Genomic DNA, 22,122 nt, shown 5'->3' with positions numbered 1-22,122 from the left:
TGATTAAGGAAACAAATATTTTATCATTACTTATAAAGCATTTTTAGACTGTTATCTATAGTTCTAGACTATCTCGTTCAACACAATTTTTTTCAGTGTGAAATCCTGAGATTTCGTTTAATTAAATAATAAGTATCTAAACATAGTCTCTGTGTTTGGAATTTGTAGATATTGTTTATGTAAAAAGTAGTAACTCCTCCATTATAAGTACAATATGGTTAATATTAAACGAGAAGCAAGAAAAGCCCGACTGAGATTGCTTTTATAGAATTTTGAGTAAAGATGGTAGCTGAACTGAATACTTATTGTTTATTCTTTTATAAAAATATTTATAATCCTCTGACACTGTTAAATCTGTAAAAAAGTGACCAAACTCACGCTAGTTTTAAAAAAAGCGTTACCAACTTACATGAAACTTAACTATGACCACACAGAAGGCAAGAGTGGAACATATAACCTCATACATGCAGGAGAATAACTACATTTAGTTTCGGCTCGGCATAGCCAAGCGTGTTAAGGCGTGCGACCCGTAATCCGAGGGTCGCGGGTTTGCATCCCGGTCGCGCCAAATATGCCCGCCCTTTTAGCCGTGGGGGCGTTATAATGTGACGGTCAATCCCATTATTCGTTGGTAAAAGAACAGCCCAAGAGTTGACGGCGAGTGGTGATGACTAGCTGTCTTCCCTCTAGTCTTACACTACTAAATTAAGGACGGCTAGCACAGATAGCCCTCGAGTAGCTTTGTGCGAAATTCAAAAACAAACAAACATTTAGTTTCTTAGTACTTGATTTGTCTTTGTAATGAAGTAAATACAGCTAGATTAAAAAAACAAACAATTTGTTAATATGTAACAACAGAAATCCAATATAAAAATTTCCAACAAGTATAATACAAATTTTATTCATTTTAAAAAAACAATTAGTAAACCAAGGCTTGGCCAGGATTAGGTACAAATATTAATAAACAACACAACATAAATATAAATGTTAATAACTTTACTAAATATTAAACGAATTAGGAAAAAGAACTAGTACAAGAAAACACACAGAATAACACAACGTTATAAAATTAAACCACTTCTCAAGATTGGGAAAACTATCGAACAATAATTAGCAATAATTCTTTCCAACTAATATTTGAAAATTAATTCCTTTTCGTAGGCGAAAAGGGCTTTTTATTTATCGGTTAGACCACGAGTTTACATCTTTTATGACGAGTTAATAACCATAAATCTACATAATATTTCATATACTGATATATGTAGGTCACCACTAGGGAAAGCTGGTGTCAGTTTCTTGTCCCAAACGTACATTACAAAATCAGCGTGTTTTATCTAGGTAGAAGGTAAGTTAGCACTTTAATACATTTAAAAATTCTTAGATGAGTTAAATGATAGAAGGAATAATAAATGGAATAATAAGCAAAATCATCACAAAATAAAATAATTCGCAATCAAACGTTAATATTATATAGCAATTAAGCACGTCTTTTGTGATAAAAATAAGTTCTAAAATTAACAATAAACCATTTATATACCTCATAATTTATTAATTTTTATATTTTTTGTAATTACATTTATCGTTACTGAACATTAACCATGTAGTACAACTACAAGTACTATGGAGATGTATTTCATGAGTTTCTCACCTCCTTGTATTGCGGTTACTGAAAACCATCAGATGTTGAATTTCAATAACCTTTGGCAACTAGAGAAAGAATGTAACCCCCTCTTACGTTTAGTTATACAGGGGAAACGATAAAGCAGTAACGTTGTTGTCTAATGTGTGCTTAAAAAAAAAACTGTAATTATTTTCTTAGTTTTGCTTGCCACAGATTTCAGTTAACACTAACAGTAGGCTAGATTATTTGACAAAGAATTTTAATATCTTTCTCTAATGTAAAACATTTTAAAAAGTATTTGAAACCTGCATCGCAATATTTCCTGTAAGCTAATTCTCAGTAGTTTTATTAAATGCTCTTAACAACAGTAACGTTTTACAGTTTATTGCTTTCTATTACTTACAAGTAACTGGCTCGCCATGGCCAGGTGGTTAAGGCACTCGACTCGTAATCCAATGGTCACAGGTTTGAATCCCCATCACACCAAACGTGTGACAGTCAGTCCCACTATTCGTTGGTGTAGCCCAAGAGTTGGAAGTAGGTGGTGATGACTAGCTAGCTGCCTTCCCTTTAGTGTTACACTGCTAAATTAGGGATGGCTAGTGCAGTCAGCCCTGGTGTATCTTTGTACAAAATTCAAAAACAAGTAACAGAATATTCAGTATTGTTAAAAAAATAATCCTAAGAAAATATTTTGCAACATGAACATTCTATTTAGTGAATTACGTTGAGTCAGAAATACCTTAATTTTTATTTACAGTTACTTACAAGTAATTTTGTGAAATTAATTATATTCTTTGAGACACTTAACCTGAAACTTTTTCATATAATTTCCTGTCTTGAACGTAATCCAAAAACAATGAAAACATTCATTTTGATATTAAGTCTACTTGAGATTGTTTTAAAGAATCGCATGAAGTGAAATAAAACCTTTCGAGCACTGTTTACATATAATAATGTGTTTTGATATTTTACTAACCATTAGATACAATTTACTTGAGTGATTCATAGGTTTTCTGCATTATTATAATAAATTTTCTTAGTTTACTGAATTGTAATTTATGCTCTATTAAATCGAGGTTTATAAACATTTGTTGTACAACATCTGAATTTTATATAATGTAAATTCAAAGCATTCATATTTATTTCTTTTCAACCAGGAAACTTTAATTTGTGTAGAAAATGGAACAATCCATGATTCTTAAGTCTTCACAAAGCTAATCCTGATAACATTCAAATTTCAGATCTAAATTAATGTTCATGTCTTACAATAAATGCTACAGTTTTAGAAAATAAACTTATCAGTGGCATTAACATATGTCACTCATCATAAGTCCAAACTCAATGCTGTTTCTCTCTATCTTATGTATACCAGGTATTTCTTTACTTTTATTGATTTAAAATACTGAAGAAAGCTAAGTTTTTGGACACAAATAAAACAGTTGTTGTAAGTGCAGATTTCCTTCACCAGTAATCCTGTCCTGTGTGCTACTGTTGCATTTTCTCCAGGACAAAAATATTTCCTCATCTCTTGACTCAAAGAACTGAAAACTCTTTCTCTCAGTTTTTATTTTCTATTGAACCAGTGAATTCTTTGATCTTCTTATTTGTGTTGTTAAGTTTGAAAATATGTCAAAATATCACTCAATGAAATCATCATAGTTGTGTTTAATACTAGTTTTTGCCAAATGTTGGTTATTTTTCTGCTGATGTTGGGAATATATGGTCTGCAGCAGTATATGGTTTTGTGATTTTTTAATTCATGGGATATATTTACTGGACTATACATTCCTTGGGTCTCAGCACATGGAACAAACCAAAACTCAACACACTAAGAAACCAAATAAACACAGCCATAAAACTATGCTCACCAGATAAAATTAACAGTGAATTAGACAAAATAAAAAGTAATATGTTTAATACTGTTATTTTACATGTTTTTATTGCTGAGACACTTTTATTTATCATAGTTCTTGTTATTTGTACTTAATGGTGAGATGTTAGGGTAGGATAGTTTATTATAGTAACAGGATCATTAGTCTATTGAATAAGATGCCTTAAGATTTAATGGAAAGTTTAAGTATTTCAATAATAAGGGGTAGATTTGAATATTCTTTTATGTATAGTTGCTTAGCAACAGGCCTATTGTCTTAAATTATAAATACACTTGTTAGTGAACATAACTAATTATCTCAAGAACATTCAGTTCCTTCCCTCCTCTTTGTAATGAGACAATACTTGAAATATTAAACTTTTCTGGGATGGAAATTTTCAACTGTTTGTGTTTGAACTCATTACTACTTTGATCAATAGAAATCTTTTAGGATTCATCAGTTACTTGTTTAATGCTTTTTCCAATTAAACTTTCATTACATTTTCATTTGACAAGCCAAACTACCTTCTTCTATCATACTAGTATTCTGTGTATCAATCACTTACAATTGTGGTACAGGTTATCACAGTCATATACTGCTCTTTCAGTAATTGTTTTGTCTTTCTTTTCTTCAAACTGTTCTCGTTTCCTTTTGTCAAAGTGCATTCTGACTGTTAAGTTATGTTAGATCCACACTTTGAAGGAATAAATCATTATTCTTATCTCATTACTGTTGTCAGATTTCCTATAACTTATTAATCATTAGGCCTTTCCTTCCTCTGCCAGTTAATTTTACTTTGGCCTAGATCATTCTCAAAAATTTTTCTCATCTTCTCTTTCTTTTCCCACTCATCTAACACCATTTATATGATTATTACTAAATCATCTGCTTGCTGTATTCTCTACATCAATGAGTTACAAACATAACTCAATAATCAACAGTTTTTAACTCTCTCATAATAAAAAAGACTAAACAATCATAACATAAACTGACTTATAATATCTACACTAAACAATCTTTTACATCATGATAATTTCTAAATGTCTTGTTTCCTCATTTCTTTAGCTGTCTAATCATCTGGTTATATGTAGGTACTTGTGAACTTGATGTTGAACCATTTCTTCTACTACATCATTGAAGAAATTTGAATTGGTGAATTCACCAATATTAAATGTACGTAACTTAATGTAAGTTGACAGAAGACATGCCAGAAAATTGATACAAGTATGTGTAACCATTAAAATTGAGTTTATCTTATAACAAAGAAATTCTGTTAACTAGTATTAATATAATTCTGCAATAAAGAATATGTTGAGAAATCTCACTTCAGCTTGTGTGAACCTATATTCTTGTATTAATGGTGTACTTTCAGTATAAATGTAACTTCTAATTAAGGTTGGAAGGATTTCATTGATACTATGTGTTCTTCATTACAGTTTGGTGTGAGTGGATTACACCATGAGTACTAGAAATGTACATCAGGAGATACTTTTGATCGAGCCGTTTTATGGTGGTTCTCATAAACAACTTGTTGATACCCTAGTCAATGATCTTGGAAGTAAAGCTGCATTATTTACACTTCCTGCAAAAAAGTGGCACTGGCGAGCTAGAACATCAGCTTTATATTTTTCTCGTGATGATTCCAAAAGGACACAGTTTTAGGTATAGCATTATCTTATAAACATAATCACCTAAATTAATCATGTAGTTGTGTGTTATTGATTGTACATTTCTTATGAAAAGTAATGGTAAAACACTGTGATGCCTATATGTTAGAGTGGTGTCTACTTGCAGGTAAAGTCATTTTCAGGCTATAAATTATAAAGCTAGTTTGATTCCACTGTAGAGAAATACATTGCATATCAAACTTCATCCTTTTAAATCATGTTTAAAGTTTCCTAAATAAGGTTAAAGTTCTAGACTGCAGTGGCTTGGTAGTGTATGTACTATGTGCTATAAAAATAATTGCTATGCATTGTAAATGACTAGATTATAGACCATAAAAAATAACAAGTCATGTACTGGTATCCCCACATTGTAATATACCCTAACCTCGAATTTCATAGCTGACTGAATTAAAATAAATTAGTGAAATCAACCTTAACCAGCAAAGAGGCAGTAAAGTGCAGTTTAACCAGTTAATTTCCTTTTTTAGCAAATCAAAATTAAGATGAAATGAATCTGTGGAGTATTCATAGAATAATTATTGGTGAAAATCAATTATATCAACACATTTAATATATGCAAAAGCCAGTGCTATTTTGTGACACTACATTCCAGCAATGTGTTTTATGTCATGTTGCTTACCAGTAAACATATAACCTGATATTTTTGTTAGCTTATATACTAAAAGTTTAAAATGAAATGTATAGACCAGAAAACTGGATAAATATATGTTAATTTCAAAATTTAGGTTTCTCAAATGTCATACTTTTACAAAACAATTCGGTACTCTTGTATCAAATGTCATACCTTAACACAAACAACAACTCTGTACTCTTACATCAAATATCATACCTTCATAAAACCAACAATTCTGTACTTTTTCATTAAACATCATACCTTTACACAACTAACAACTGTGTACTCTTCCATCAAATGTCATACCTTTACACAATCAACAACTTTGTATACTTACATCAAATGGTATACCTTTACACAATCAACAACTTTGTACTCTGACATCAAATGTCATACCTTTCCACAATCAACAACTCTGTACTCTTCCATCATACATCATAATTTATATACCTTTATGTCATACCTTTACACATCTAACAACTCTGTGTTCTTTCATCAAATGTCATACATTTATGCAATTAACAACTGTGTTCTTCCATCAAATGTCATACCTTTACACAGTCAACAGCTGAGTTAACTTCCATTGAATATCATACCTTTACACAACCAACAACTCTTTACTTTTCTGTCAAATATGCCCCAGAAGAAGCTCAAATCTTGTTAGAAATCAGTTTTGTAACTTCTAGGAGTTACTTTACTCCTGCTTTAGACAGGATCACTGAGCAGAGATTATCCAGATTGTCTCTCTCTGTGAGACCAACAAAGCAGTTTTGTATCTCAGTGAGTTGTTGGCTGCTGCTGTTGTTTAAGTTGGAGAAAAGATATTCCTAGAAAATGTTGATATTTTCATGGTTACCTACAGAACATCATGTGTTGGAGTTGAGACAGAAACATGAAATATTCTCTTTCTGTCTTCATCATCATTACTGTTATTGTATACACCAACATAACCATCACTGTTATCATTAGTATCCACCAACCTAACCATGACTATTATTGTTAGTATTCACCAACCTAACCATTACTGTTATTGTTATTTTATCTACCAACCAAACTGTTATTGTATGTTCAAGCTATGTCTATAATTGACATTAAAATGTTATTTGTGTTACTGACAGAATCTGTCTCATAAGCCCACTGTTTCTCTTTGTAAATCTCTATAACTTTTACAAAAACTTCTTCAATTTGATTATGTCATGATGTTTTGGGTAAATTGGAATTGATTCATTATTCCAAAAAGCTGTGGTCTCTAATCACAACCTTTGAATTTTCATGAATTGTCTTCTTTATTGTTTTGTGATGATAACAACAGTATAGTTCAGCATATTTTGACCAAGCAGCCAAACATTACAGTTTTAAATAATACACCATTACAGCATCAATTTGTGACAATACACGATTAAAGCATCAGCTTGTAACAGTACTCTATTACAGTATCACTATGTAATAATACACCATTACAGCATCAATTTGTAACAATACACCATTACAGCATCAGTTTGTAACAATATGCTATTACAGTATCACTATGTACAATTACAACAGAAAGTGTTCATACCCCTGCGACATGAGTAGTTTTTTTCCTCATAACTTAAAAAGTATCATGATTAGGATAATGACAGTATGGTGTATTATAAATATTATACTAACACACATCTACATAAATTTTTATGTAAATTGATGACAAATAAACTGTTTATAAACAAATAACCAAACATAGGAGGGGCAGAAAGTGTTCATGCGTCTACTTTAATGGTCACTTGTGTAGCCTTTCAGGTGAATTACTTGGCGCAATCTCTCCTAATAACTGTCCATGATTGTTTGACAGTACTCGACTGGTATTTTCTTCCATTCTTCTTTACAGAAGGCTCCAACTCTTGCAAGTATTTTGGATGATGCTGATGAACTCTGGTCTTCAACTCATGCCAAACGTTTTCAATTGGGTTGAGATGTGGTAACTGCGATGGCCACTCCAGAATGCTTATATGGTTCCTCTGCAACCAGGATTGCACATATTTTGATGTATGCTCATGGTCATTGTTGTGCTGGAAGATCCAACAATGCCCAAGCCTCAGGTTCCGAGCATCATTCTTGATATAAGTGCTTAATATATCAATGTACACTTCTTTTTTCATGATTCTGTTGACACAGTGAAGGCTGCCTACACCAGAATAGCTGAAGGAACCCCATAGCATAATTAAACCACCTCCGTGTTTAACTGTAGGGACAGTGTTCTTTGGAAAATTTCATTCCCCCTTCTTACAGAAAATATAGCGAAAATCATTGTGGCCAAAAAGCTCGATTTTAGTCTTGTCTGACCAAAGAATACTCTTCCAATAGGTAAAAGGTTTATCTACATGCTTTCTTGCATACCACAATCATGCTTCTAAATGAACAGGCTTTAAATATGGAGTCCTACGAGAATGGCATGCTTTGAACCCAGAAGAGCATAACATGTTCGTAACTGTAGAGGTGCTTACTTCAACCCCAGTTTCTCTTACAAGTTTCTGTATGTCATTATGTGTTAAACGAGGGTTCCAACTAACTTCTATAAAAACCTTCCTCTCGGTTCTCTCTGGAATTTTGGTGGGGTGTCCAGAACAAGGGAGGTTAGCAGTTGACCCTGTGAGCTTAAACTTGGCAATTATGCTTTGAACAGTAGATTTTGGCACATTAAGTTATGTAGCAATACCGGAAAGAGACACATGAGACTTGTATTTTACAATAATTCAGTTTTTTAAATCACTGGACAGTTGTTTCCTGTTCACCATGATGGCCAAGCAAATAATGATGGAAATGGCTCTAAATTGCCAGAAGTAAATTTTTTGCTGGCTAAATTCCAATAATTATGAACCCAGTGTCTAGTTCTGGAATGGTATAATGTAGTTTGTTCTCCAAACTGAAAATTTTTATGGGAATATCAGTTTTTTTCACATGTTCTGAAATGTATGAACACTTTCTGCTCCTCCTATTTTTGGTTATTTGTCTATAAACTGCTTATTTGTTGTATAATTTACAAAAAATTTATGTAGATGTGTGTTAGTATAATATTTATAATATATTATACGTCTATTATTCTAATCATGATACTTTTTAATTTATGAGCAAAAAACAACTTGGGACGCAGGGGTACGAACACTTTCTGTTGTAACTGTAATAATACACTATTACAGTATCACTTTGTAATAATATGCTATTGCAGCATTCACTTGTAGTAATGTGCTATTACAGTATCACTATGTAATAATACACCATCACACTATCTGTTAGTAATAATATGCTATTACAGTATCACTTTGTAAAAATACACATTACAGCAACACTTTGTAACAATACACCATTACAGCATCACTTTGTAACAATACACCATTACAGTATCAGTTTCTAATAATACACCATTATGGTTTCAAGTGAAATGAAATAGAAGAATTCACTTAAGTGCTTATGTACCCTTACAGAAAGTTTAGAATCTATTATGCAGAATATTCCAGAAATTGGGATGTTTGTATAAAAAGTGAAATCATAGAAGATTTACATTGGGATGTTTTTAAATATTCTGATTAAGGTACATATACATATTTTTTTAACTTTCCTTTGTTTAGAATGTTTCTCACTGTCTTTGCCTTTAACTGATTTATTTACTTATGCTGGCTTTATCCAATGAAAATGCATTATGCTGTCATGTAGTACCTGTATTATTTTTGTTACATTGTGCTATAAAGATTTTCAAAACATTAGACCAAAGCTTTCTTTTTTGTTGCTGTTGTTTTTTTTAATGTGGTTTTCTGTGATATTTGTTCTTTCTACTATTTAAAGAAGATACAACCTGGTGTTTGTGACCTTTAAGAGTTTTGGATATAAAACTGAATTTTCTTTATCATTTTCTGCTTATAATTATTCATACAGTGTAGTAATTAGACAATACCTAATTGTAGCATACTTTGAAACAACTTTTATAATCAAGAAACATATTTAGATTTAAAAATTTATTGTGTTTCACAGTAAAGTCTCCAGTATATGTCTGTCAGTAACTTGTGTGCTTTAATTACTTCAGAGTGCTGTTTGCGAGTTCGGTGCTCAATCTAGCAGAACTGGTGGCTCTGCGACCTGATCTTCTGCCACTAAAGAAAATACTTTATTTCCACGAAAACCAGCTGCTGTATCCAGTTCAGAAGGAAAAAGAGAGGGATTTCCAGTATGGATATAATCAGATTGTTTCTAGGTAGGAAACATGTTTTGGTTTGAGTAAAAACTAATGGAATTTTTTGTGGCTAGTTTGTTTCTATATACAAGTAAAAGTAGCAGTAGTGAAAAAATACAACAGTGAGGTTTACCAATTCATGTGTCAAGACTGCATTAGTGTATACATAGGGCAAACAGGACATTCTTAAGATATGGAGAGGTCAATTCCATCCCACCTTAGAAACAACACTAGTTTCATCCAGAATATGCTACAAATCTGTGAAAAAGGTAAAAAAATAAATAGCAGAAGTCTAAAAGAAAATCCAGAAAAAGTTCTAAATGACCAAACCAACTGAAGGTCCTCCCCACTTTACTTGAAGTTACTTCTGGTTCTTCGGTTGAACTTATATAAACCTGTTTATAAACCATTTCAGAATGCACTTTATGATGTCTTTACTGGGGAACCTGTGATTGGGAATAAATGAAGTTTTTGAAACTACAGTTGTCTTGATATATAGCTCAGGATGGTTGGTATGGATATTAACAAACTTTCTTTGTTAACCTGAAGATGATCTAAGAAGGTAGAAATGTTGTTCTCTGCTTTATTAGTAAAAGTGTTAATACCTTACCAAACTAGCCATCCTGAGATATGTTTTTACTTCAAGTGGGTTTATCATCATCACAAATTACAATTGTTTTGTTTTTCTTCAATTCTGTAAAATGTTATAGCATTATTATAAAAACTAGGATATCTAACTTTAATGCACTAATACTATTAAAATCATGGCAGTGCAAAAATTTTAATTACCAATATCTTGCAGTGTCTTTCTAAATCTGTCAACTTGAAAAACTTGAATGATTAATAATTTTGTAAACATACAAAATATTATAAATCACTGACATAAATGGCAGTTTAGAAGTAACACATTAAAATGACTAGTATGTTTACATAGTACAGTACAGGCTTAAAACAATTGTGAAAATACACAGACATGCTGAAAACCTAATAAATAAAAGAACTCGCTGTAATGGGTGTTGTTTAAATGGCACATGATAATCAACAGCTGTTTGTTTTCTGTTTTAGTGCTTCCTAACTGGGAAGATCTGGTAATAATTAAACAGGTGTTCTATTTGTATAAATACTTAAACAACTAAAAGTGTTGCATATTGTTAGACTGTTATTGGTCCTTGTTTATAGCTAAACAATTAAAGGTATCACACATTGTTGAACTGTTATTGGTCCATGTCTATAGTTAAATAATTAAAAGTATTGCATATTGTTACTATTGGTGGTGAAGTCTAGTAAAATCTGATACACACTGTTAAATAAACAGACTATTCAGCAATAGAAATTAGTGAATTTTTCTGATTGTTTAATCATAAGGCTCATAAATTAATTACATCAATTATTTGTATGCGACATATATAATTGGAATTATTTCAAAATAATAATCATAAACACTAATTTCTATTAACTGGTTACTTTCATGATATCGGTTTAATCATAATTTTAATTCATAATTATTATATGACACTTAAGTGATGTAACTGGTGTCAATAGGTAATTGATTAGTTAACTTTATCATAAAGTTCTAATTAATAATTAATATTTTCTTTGAGTAAATGACAAATATTAACTTGTGACATTTTTCCTATTAAAACAATCTCTCCTTAAGTTATGCATGTAATTAAGAGTTTTTTAAGGACTTACTTACTTAACTGTAAATAGAAAGATAGGAATACAACCAATAAGAAAATAGTGTAAGCTATTTATATTTTACAGTACAATACTTAATTTTAAAATTTATCATATAACATGACACATCTCTAAGTCTGTACCCTATTTGTAGATACTTGAAATTTCTCGAATAACAAATGTTTAACTTCTACAGGAGTTTTAGTTTTACTAAACCTTCACAAATGTAATAAATATAAACCATAATTAACCTTTCTGGAGTTTTACAGTTACATTAAAGCAAAATTTCCCAAAAACTTGTATGTTTGGCACACTATCACTGTGAATTAATTTTGTGATTTTACTTTTATTTTTTTGAAGTAACTTGAGAGAAAAAGATGATGTTATACTTGTTGTTCAAAGTTTGAATAGTTAATTTATTATTTAGCTTTTGTTTGTATTTAGTTTTAAAATTAAGATAAATTTTGTATTTGATCTATTGTTAATAGACTATAAGGTAGTTCTAACAGTGATATATAAGTTGTCTGTTACAGTGGTTACAAATACTTGTGTGAAACTTATAACCTTGGTGGTGGGTGCATGTGTCTAATACAGATCATAAATCATTTAAACTTTAATCAATACAAAATAAAAATAGTGAGATAGATGTTAAAAACATCTTTCTTCATAGCTTCCTGTCATACAATTGTTGTCATAAGACATAACTACAGGAGGCTTTACTTGTAACAAGTTATACAAATGTTGGAGAAGATAAAGTATAATTTAGGCCTAGTTCCAGCTTTCTAAATATGGGATATTTTAGTAATTAACATTTGAAATTAGGCTGAAAGGATATCTCATCTTAAAAATGTGAGTAGCCTATGAACTCCAAAGTTACACAAAATGATTAAAAGTGTATGCATGATAATGTGGAATAAAGAAGTTTAAAAAAAACCATTGTTTTCACATGTAGAATTATCTCATAAAAATAAAACATGGGTGTATTTGTTATTTTAATTGTATATAGACAGCCAAGAAGATCATTTATTTGTTCTTTGTTTGACTAAAAGTTGTTGTAATGGTTGATGTTTGTTGTGTGCAGCAAACAGTGTGTTACTTGTGCAACAATACTATAATTGTGTAAAGTGAACAACTATTTTTCCATTTAATTGCTGAAGATATAGTTAATTACAATTTAACCAAACAATTAATGTTACTTATAATATAGCTGATGTAGTACCAAACCCAAACTACACAGACTGGTTTTTCTCAAAGGAATATGTCAGTCGCTAAAAAATCTCATTAAGCTTATTACAACGTAGGTTCTTAACTGGGGAGGCTATAAGGGCAAAACTTGTTATGTGCTATAATTTTATGGGATTGTGTCTGGATTTGAAGATAATGAAACAATGTTAAGGTAGACATTGAAATGGTATGTGAAGAATGTACAATGTAACTTCTCATTTTAGATTGTAATAGTATTCACTGTTATTTTATCCGTTACAAATAACACTGTCACTTTATCAACATTAGAATATATTTTGTGTTGAATATTTTTAACAGTGTTTCATTTAACATTGTCTGTAAAATATTTTGATCATAGTTACTTGTTATAATTATATAATAATTACTTGTTATATTTGACAAGAAGACAACTGGATTGTGTTTATTTTAGATAACATTTGACCATTATTGTTATGATGAATACATCAAAATCATCTGCAAAAAATATAAATTTTTGAGCTCTAGTTTAAAAGGTACATGTTAGTAGTCAATGCCAGTCTTAAATATGTTAAAAGTGTTATCAAATTTTCATTACTGGTCAGTGCTTCTCTTAGATATATTAGAAGTGTCACCATGTATACACCAGTTGTATTAAGTATATTAGAAGTGTCACCATGTATACACTAGTGGTCGTTGTTAGATATGTATTAGGAGTGTCACCAGGTACACACTAGTGATTATATTTTACTTTTTGGTTAAAGATCATTACATATATAACACTAAATTAAGAAACTTTAGTAAAGAGTGAAAGTTTACTTACATCACTCATCAAAAAACCTATTCCTTAAATAAAATATTAGAATCCAACAGACACTTTAGAATAATCATATTAACATGTTTGTAAAGAAAGATTATAACATATTACTTGTGTATATAGACTGTGTACATATACAGATACTTCATGCTAGCATTGTAAATTTTATACTTAAGATTTTATTCAAAAAATATCTAATATTTTCTAATGACTATTGAAATAAGTATTTGGAAATTCTTATATTTAAACTTATTAATGTAAATCATTTATGTGATATTTTTTGCAGTCTTGTTGCAGACACTATTGTTTTTAATTCTAAATTCAACCAAGACTCATTTCTAGCCACCATCTCTTCATTCTTCAATAAAATGCCTGATTATCGACCTAAAGGGATACCTGAGGAACTGAAGTACAAATGTCGAGTGATTTACTTTCCTCTAATGTCCACTAATATGCTTTATGGTAGTGAAGGATCTACATGTGTTTGTAAAAAACACATACCTTATAATGACTCTGAAGTTATTGACACAGGTACTGTCTGTCTACCAGAAGAAAATCCTAACTTTGAATGTTGTTCAGATAGAAAAGAATGTTGTTCAAAGAAACAAAAAGTAGACACAGTTGAAACTGTGCTGGATGATTTTCACGCTAACACATCAATAAACGAGAATCTTTTTTTCCAGTATGCTAACAAATGGGGATCTTTTCTCTGAAACACCAAACAATGAGGACTGCTCTAAAACAACAAATAATGTGGCCCTTCACATTAACACACCTGTTAGTGTGAGCCCTTGTTCCAACACGCCTGTAGTTACAAGTCCTGGCGTGCAAACTGTTAGTTGCAGAAAACTCCATATTGTATGGCCACACAGATGGTGAGTTTTGATACACTTCAAACACTGTATTTTGTATTATATAGTCATACAGGAGACAAGATTGTTTGAATGTATAGGATATAATTTAAGCAGTGAACTTTGTATTATATAGTCATGGAGAATATAGGTTTTGGTACATGTGAAACACTTTGAACAATGAACTTTATATTAAATGGCCACACATAAGGTAGGTTTAGATACATTTGATGCACTTTAAAAGTGAACGTTGTATTATATAACACAGAGGACATAAGTTTTGAGGACATCCAAACTTTAAACTGAGTAACGGAGGATATCAAGAATGTTTTAAACTGCCTGGGTTACTACGTTTGTTCGTATGTTTTGCTGCATAATAAAAATAAAAATTTATCATTGTCTTCATCCCAGTGTAAATAAATAATTATTGTTCTTGCTCACTGTGAAAGAGTTATATGATGTTGTATAATTATAAAAGGTACAGTAACAATACTGACAGGAGGCTTATAAACACTTCTAAATTGTGTTATTTATATAAAGAAGAGTCTCCTTATATTTATATACATATATAATAGAAAATTAGTGTTCTCTCTGGTTGTATAATTATAAATGGTATAGTAACAATACTGACACGAGGCTCATAAACATCTCTAAATAGTATTATCTATACAAAGAACAGTCTCTTTCTTATACATATATTTATATATATATAAATAATAGATACCACTATGTAACAAAATTTTTACTTTTTCTTGTTCTTGGGCAGAAAGTGTTATTTCCCAATTGCTTATACCTAAAGTAAATGGAAAAGACCTATTTTTCTCTTCAAACTTTGCTTTTCTGACCTGGGAGCATATAATAAAAACATGATGTGAGACTATATTTGGGGGCTGATACGTGAAAGTGATTTACATTACAGTCACAAATCTCGAAAAACTACTCACTTCTCAACATTTTTGTATAACTTTAGTATAAACACATGTAAATCTTGATTCATATGTTGTTTTATTCAGACCTTATGTAAATGAAAATGTGCAAATTTACCCGTTTTTACATACAAAATAGGTTAATTTCTAAATTTCATTATCCAGATCACAAAAGCAAAGTTTAAAGGGAATAATGGCCATTTTCTGTACTTTTACAACATAAGCAATTAAGAAATAACACATTCTATCTAGGAACAAAATTTGTGTTACATAGTGTAATTAGTGTTCTCTCTCATTCTGAAAGTGTTAATATAATATAATATTGTTATATAATTATCAAAGATATAGTAATAATACTGATACGAGGCTCATAAGCACTTCTAAATAGTATTATTTATATAAAGAAAGTCTCCTTATATTTATATATATATATATAAATAATATTAGGTTAAGGAATAATTTGTGAGCGTTTTTAAATAATTTCATTCAAGCATTACATGCAAGACTATACAATACTTCAATGCATGAACACATTACACCCAAAACATTTATTATGATACTTTCTTTCATGTAATACCTAGGTATATAGTATGCATTGTTTTAAACGAAATTGCAAGAAATTAAATGCGAAAAGCAGATGGTGTCGAAAATGCTTGATTTTGTCCATTTGACATTCCATTTAATGAGCTGAAAATGAAAGCAAAAATTAAAGACATATGAAAATCAAACACACCATCTATTAGAGCAAAAAATTATCTACCAAATGACATGAAATATTTTGCTAAAGCGTTTCATTTATGAATATATTTTGTTAAGTTGAAAAAACGCTCACGAATTATTCCTCAACCCAATAGATAATTACTGTTTACTCTAATTGTGAAAGAGTCGATATAATATGATGTATAATTATAAAAGGTATATTAACAGTACTGACAGGAGACTCATAAACATTTCTAAATAGTATTACTAATATAAAGAATAGCCTCTTTCTTATATTTATATATATAAATGTTATGTATATATCAGTTTACAATGGCTGACTCAGTAATGTGTCACTTGAATCTACTATTGTGTTTATTGTAACAACATATGTTTATATGTCTACAAAGTGATCATTCAGACTATGTTATTTTCTAGGGAACATGACAAAGGACCAGAAGAATTTTTTGATGTAATTTTCCAACTCCACAAGGATAATTTGCCATTCGTACTATCAGTCATTGGTGAACAGTTCTCTAGTGTACCAGGTATTACATTGTTGAACAGTTTTGTAGTGTCCCAGGTATTATATTGAACAGTTTTGTAGTGTCCCAGGTGTGACCTAGTTGAACAGTTTTGTAGTGTCCCAGGTATTACCTTGTTGAACAGTTTTATAGTGTCCCAGTATTATATTGAACAGATTTGTAGTGTCCCAGGTGTGACCTAGTTGAACAGTTTTGTAGTGTCCCAGGTATGACGTTGTTGAACAGTTTTGTAGTGTCCCAGGTATGACCTTGTTGAACAGTTTTGTAGTGTCCCAGGTATGACCTTGTTGAACAGTTTTGTAGTGTCCCAAGTATTACATTGTTGAACAGTTTTGTAGTGTCCTAGGTATTACATTGCTGAGCATTTCTGTAGCGTCCCAGGTATTACCTTGTTGAACAGTTTTCTGTTTTATTGTCTTTAGTAGTTTTTTCTGGACATTACCTGTTTTATATTATTTAGTAATGATTTTCATTGATGATGATTGCCTTCTGTTTTGTGTTATTTAGTTCTGATCCTCAGTGAGTAACTCTTACATTTTGATGATGAGGTATTTACTGCTTGTTCATATGAAGATCAAAACAAGTTAGAATTATTTTTGCTGTTGCTACTCCATGATTAACAAAGTGACACTACAGTTGAATTTCCAGACTGTAGACTTGTCTAATGCTTTTGAAACAACCTCACTGAATGTGTAAACTAAATTATTAACATAACTTGTTTTGTTTCTGTCAATCATTCTACTTAATAACACAAAGTATGAATATTTTATAACAACTTATAGCAACTTATTTCTACAAATACACAATATTTTAAGTTAATATGTAGTATACAGTTTTTTTTCTAATAATTATTAAAAACTAGTATAAAGTTGAAAAACTAAAAGGATTGAAATTTGTTTTGAAAGATTCTAAACCTTTAAGAATCTATATAAAATTAGTCTATCATTACTACTTTCAAAATATGTTACCTAAAGAAGATAAACTAACATTTTCAGATATCTTCCAAGTAGCACAGGATTCTCTAAAGGACAACATCAAGCACTGGGGTCACCAGGATTCTAAAGATGCTTATTTCTCAGTTCTGAGATCTGCAGATGTTGTCATCTCGACAGCTCGACATGAATTTTTTGGAGTAGCCATGTATGGCAATAAGCTATTTTTCAGTTTTTAAGAATAGTTCCAACTTATGAATATGTTTAGCTGGAACAAGTAAACAGACAGGTAGTATTGAATAGAAGACTTGTTAATTCTCTCTAGATATTCTGTTTAATTAACCATGAAACTATATGTAAGTGTTTATTTTAGTAAAGTATACCTTCATGAAAGCTAGAATGACAGCCTTTCTGAATCAGACAAGTTTTTTGTTTGTTTACACATTAATACATATTGTTAAGTTGATCATAGTTTCAGATATAGTGACATAACTAATTGATTGTTCAGGTTAGGTTCTTGGTTAACAATTACGAGTGCTTCCATTTTTCTTTCACTGAGCCTGTTATTCTGAAGAAAGTCATGTAATAAGTTGTTTTGAAATGTTAGCATTTTTATATAATTTTGTTCTGTGGATACCATAAGTTTACTACAATAGTAGTGGCAGTTTGATATTTCTTTCTTAGAAACTATACATTAGTACATGGTATTGTTATTGTGATGATTCTTTGTTTAATACCAGTATCTGACACTACATGGTATTGTTACTGTGAGGATTCTTTGTTAATTCCTGTATTTGACAGTACATGATATTGTGTGATTTGTTTGTTTTCCAGGCTTGAGGCTGCTTTCTGTGGTTGCTATCCTTTAGCTCCTCGACAACTTGTGTATCCTGAAATTTTTCCAGGTAAGTAGTACCATGATAATTCTCATACACTTGTTGACATGTATAAGAAAAATTATCATGTACTGGATGGTTGTTGGATGAACTGACTCATCTTAAGAAATGTTGGTACATTTATTTTTCTACCTAAAACTAAATATTAACCACCAGCTGCATCCTGTTTTATAAAACTGTACTGTGTCTAGGATAAACCTCTGTCTGGATTTCTTTAATATAGATATAAATAATAGAAATGTGGGGTTTTTAACTTTACACACTAATTTTCTTTTTCACATTTCATGCTCTTTGGACTGCATTCTGTTGGTAAATTGTAACATTCCTTACTTATCAGAAAGCTCTAGTATCAGTTCTTTGCTTATGTGTACATTTAGTTTAAGTAAAATATATTTTTTTTCAGTGTTGGTTATGATATTTAGCAGATATTTTAATGCCAGTCACAATGTTTGTTGATTTCTTTCACATATTCTGACATTTATTAGCTGGTGGTGTAGCTGTTGTGTTTAGTAAACTAGAACTATATAAAGGAATTATCAAAATCAATGAGGAGGAGTTCATACTAATGGAATACATGAGTTTTAACATTTTATATTTTTCAACACCAACTTATCCTGTTAATTATTCAGAGAAAACAGTGAATGAGCAAGTTATTCTTGTTAGAACAAGATGTTTTGTGTACAGTTTTTGTTAAATATTTGAAGTGATTTTATCTTCTTAGACAAGTGCCTGTATAACACAAAGAACCAACTACTTAAGAAGCTCCGAGATTTTTGTTGCCACCCAGACATCCCTAAAACAAAAATGCAACAGCTAATGGTGGGTATTGCCAGTTGTGTACATAATACAGACATGTTTAATAAACTCCAGAATCACTGGAAATATGAAGCAGGTAAGTAATTTTTTGACACAGTTCTACTGAAGGACAGACTGTTGTAGTTACCTGTTAAAACTAATGGGCTTCTGTTGAAAGTGATTTACACATCTTTTCTTGAGGTGATTCTGACAGAAACCTGTAAATGTACACAGTTTTAGTAATGATGATTAGACAACTAAACAGAAATGCCAACTTTGGAATGTTGTAACTTCGTCTTAATTTTAGTTCCATTATCCACTGCATTTCATTGTCAAATTTTCCAGCTTTTTGTGTGCAAGTCAAAAAAACCATTCATTAGTCATCTTTGTGTAATACATTAAAAAAGTATTCTAATATATTGTTTGTTTTTCACCATTACTCAGGTTAGTGTAACATATTAAAAGTGTTTTAATATTAGGTTGTCCAGAAATAAATGTTGTTCTTGGACTGTGAAGTTTGGAAAAATATAAACCAGTGTTGTACAACGTGCTTTAATCAAAGTAAGCATCATTTGCTTCAACATATTTTTGCCAGTGTATAATGATGCTGTTTATGCACCTGCTGTGGAAATCAGTTTCTATGGTCAGTGAACCTCCTGAAAACTTCTGCAGCTGCTTGGTTTTGAAAGTGTTTATTGTTCAAAAGGTTTTCTAAGTGCTTGCAAAAATGAAAATCTGTTGAGGAAAGGTTTGGGGAATTAAGATGAATGAGACAGAACCTCAAATCTCAATTCATTCAATTTTTGGAGTGTCACCCTTGACAGGTCTGTCTCATAATGCCAATTTTGTTGATCTTCAATCAACTAATGCATAACCTACTTATCCACATTTTTTATCTTCTCAATTGCACTCAAGTGATTGGCAATGCTTGATTTGCTTGTGCCTAGCTTTTCTGCAAGCAAGGGTCTGTCTAAACTGCTTTCCTTAATGTGTTTTCATCTACAGATGGCTTCTGTCCATGACCTTAGTGATCTTCAAGACTTTCATCTCCATGTCAAAACCTTTGGAACCAATACTGAACTGTATGTTCAGCAACAGATCCATGAACAAATGCTTGGTTGATGTTCCACATAGTTTTGGTAGCTTTTTGTCCACGTTTGAAGTCGTAGAGGAAAATGAGATGAAAGTTCTTATTGTCCATGCAGTCTTGGGGGTGAAAAACTTACTCTGAGTAGAGTTGAAACAGTAGACAATTAAGATTCCTTGTAAGCAACAAACATTGGATTAAATCAACCAGTGATAACTTACTCAATATTCATCTTCTAAATGTCATCGTGAGAATTCAGACCTTTATTTCTAGACAACCTAATATATTGTTTTTTCCACCATTAGTCATCTTTGTGTAATATGATGGTTAGTGATGAGGCTGTTTAATAACTACTGAATTATTATTTCTTTCATGTATATCTGTTGAGACACAGCTTTCAGATGTCTTTTGTCTTGATCTTGAAGTAAACTCTTCCCTCAGCAACCTAGGCATATACTGAATGAAACCACACAGATCAAGTTGTATTTGAATAACATGATGGTGTAGAGATATAGTGGATTAATGTTGTTTAACCCTTTCGGTGCAGTTTGCAACTGCAGTCGACTTGAAGGCTCAGCACGGCAGGCGACCTTCCTTTATTCCTGTTATGCTTATGTATTGAATTTAACATGTATAGTATTGGGTATAATCACTGAATATTTCAGGGACTCTTGTTGAGTTATTGCCGAGCTATCATGCTTTTAGTACTGATACTGTACTTAGTTGAAGTATCAACCATACATATTCAGTGCCATGCCAAACATTAAAAGTTGTTATTCAGTGCTGAAAGGGTTAATTTCTCAATAACTTTCTTACCAAGTTCTGAGCTCCATCCAACTGCTGATTTTGATTTACCAGAATACTTGCTGCCACTGTTCTTCACTTTCTTTTTCTTAATTGGTTGTAAAATTTGTGTTGAATCTGCCCAATCCTGATGTAACAAACAAAGTACTAGTACATGATACAGGTGTAAGCAAAGAGAGGTTACATTATCTGTGAAATAGCTCACTGCACAATCTTATAGAATTTAAATGTTTTTCTTCTGAAAAAAATTGTTAGAAAAGTAGTTTTGGGTTTACTGCAAGTTTATCAGAAAGTGAGGATTCCATGTATTATTTAGCTTGTCCAATATTCTGTTTTTTGTTTAGTAAAGAAAGTATGGAATCAGCATTGAAACGTTTGAATAGACGTTGGAACTGTCTTTAAATAAAATGTTTATTGATTGCAGACTTATGTATGGTAAAGTTTATATTTTGTTTGTCTTTATTAAAAAGGGAGGCATAATTATCAGCATTTATATTTCAGGTGCAGTTGAACAGATTTACGTGGTCGCATTTGAAGAATCAGTACCATGACCTGTTTAATGTGTAAATAGAATATATTCTCTTAATATGTGTTGGTCTTAAGCAGTAAAACAAAGGGAAGTGTTGAAGTTCTAACTAGAAAAGTATTTACTGTGTCAGTTTTATTTTGATGATATCATGGACTTGTACACTTTCTAATCATCTTTAGTGATAAATTGTTCACAACTGTATGAATATCCAGGAAAATTGCACGTTAAGAATTAGCACATTGGATAAGGATCCACCAAAATGTCAACTGTTCTCTACCATTTCAAGAGCATGTTCTTTAATAGTTTAACTTTACTCCCGAGTCTAGAAATGAAATAATTATTTGTATAACTGGTACATCTGAAACGT

The 22,122-nt window shown here is 31.1% G+C and overlaps 1 protein-coding gene and 1 long non-coding RNA gene across 2 annotated transcripts; both read left to right on the top strand.

The window, feature by feature from the left end:
* Positions 1–1,264: 1,264 nt before the first annotated feature.
* On the top strand, positions 1,265–21,869 carry LOC143252413 (tRNA-queuosine alpha-mannosyltransferase). The gene is given in 11 exon segments (XM_076504493.1): positions 1,265–1,345; positions 4,932–5,130; positions 5,132–5,157; positions 9,851–10,018; positions 13,978–14,156; positions 14,503–14,566; positions 16,606–16,715; positions 17,708–17,852; positions 18,479–18,549; positions 19,262–19,432; positions 21,728–21,869. Coding segments are annotated over 10 exon segments (1,161 nt in total). The 5' UTR covers positions 1,265–1,345; positions 4,932–4,953; the 3' UTR covers positions 21,778–21,869.
* LOC143252414 (uncharacterized) lies at positions 19,439–21,649 on the top strand. Its single transcript, XR_013028984.1, has 2 exons — positions 19,439–19,982; positions 20,573–21,649. It is a non-coding gene; the product is annotated as an uncharacterized LOC143252414 (long non-coding RNA).
* Positions 21,870–22,122: the final 253 nt, after the last annotated feature.

The sequence above is a fragment of the Tachypleus tridentatus genome, chromosome 6, assembly GCF_004210375.1.
Source record: "Tachypleus tridentatus isolate NWPU-2018 chromosome 6, ASM421037v1, whole genome shotgun sequence".
In the NCBI taxonomy this organism is placed as follows: domain Eukaryota; kingdom Metazoa; phylum Arthropoda; class Merostomata; order Xiphosura; family Limulidae; genus Tachypleus; species Tachypleus tridentatus.
This window is presented reverse-complemented; position numbering and strand designations above follow the sequence as displayed.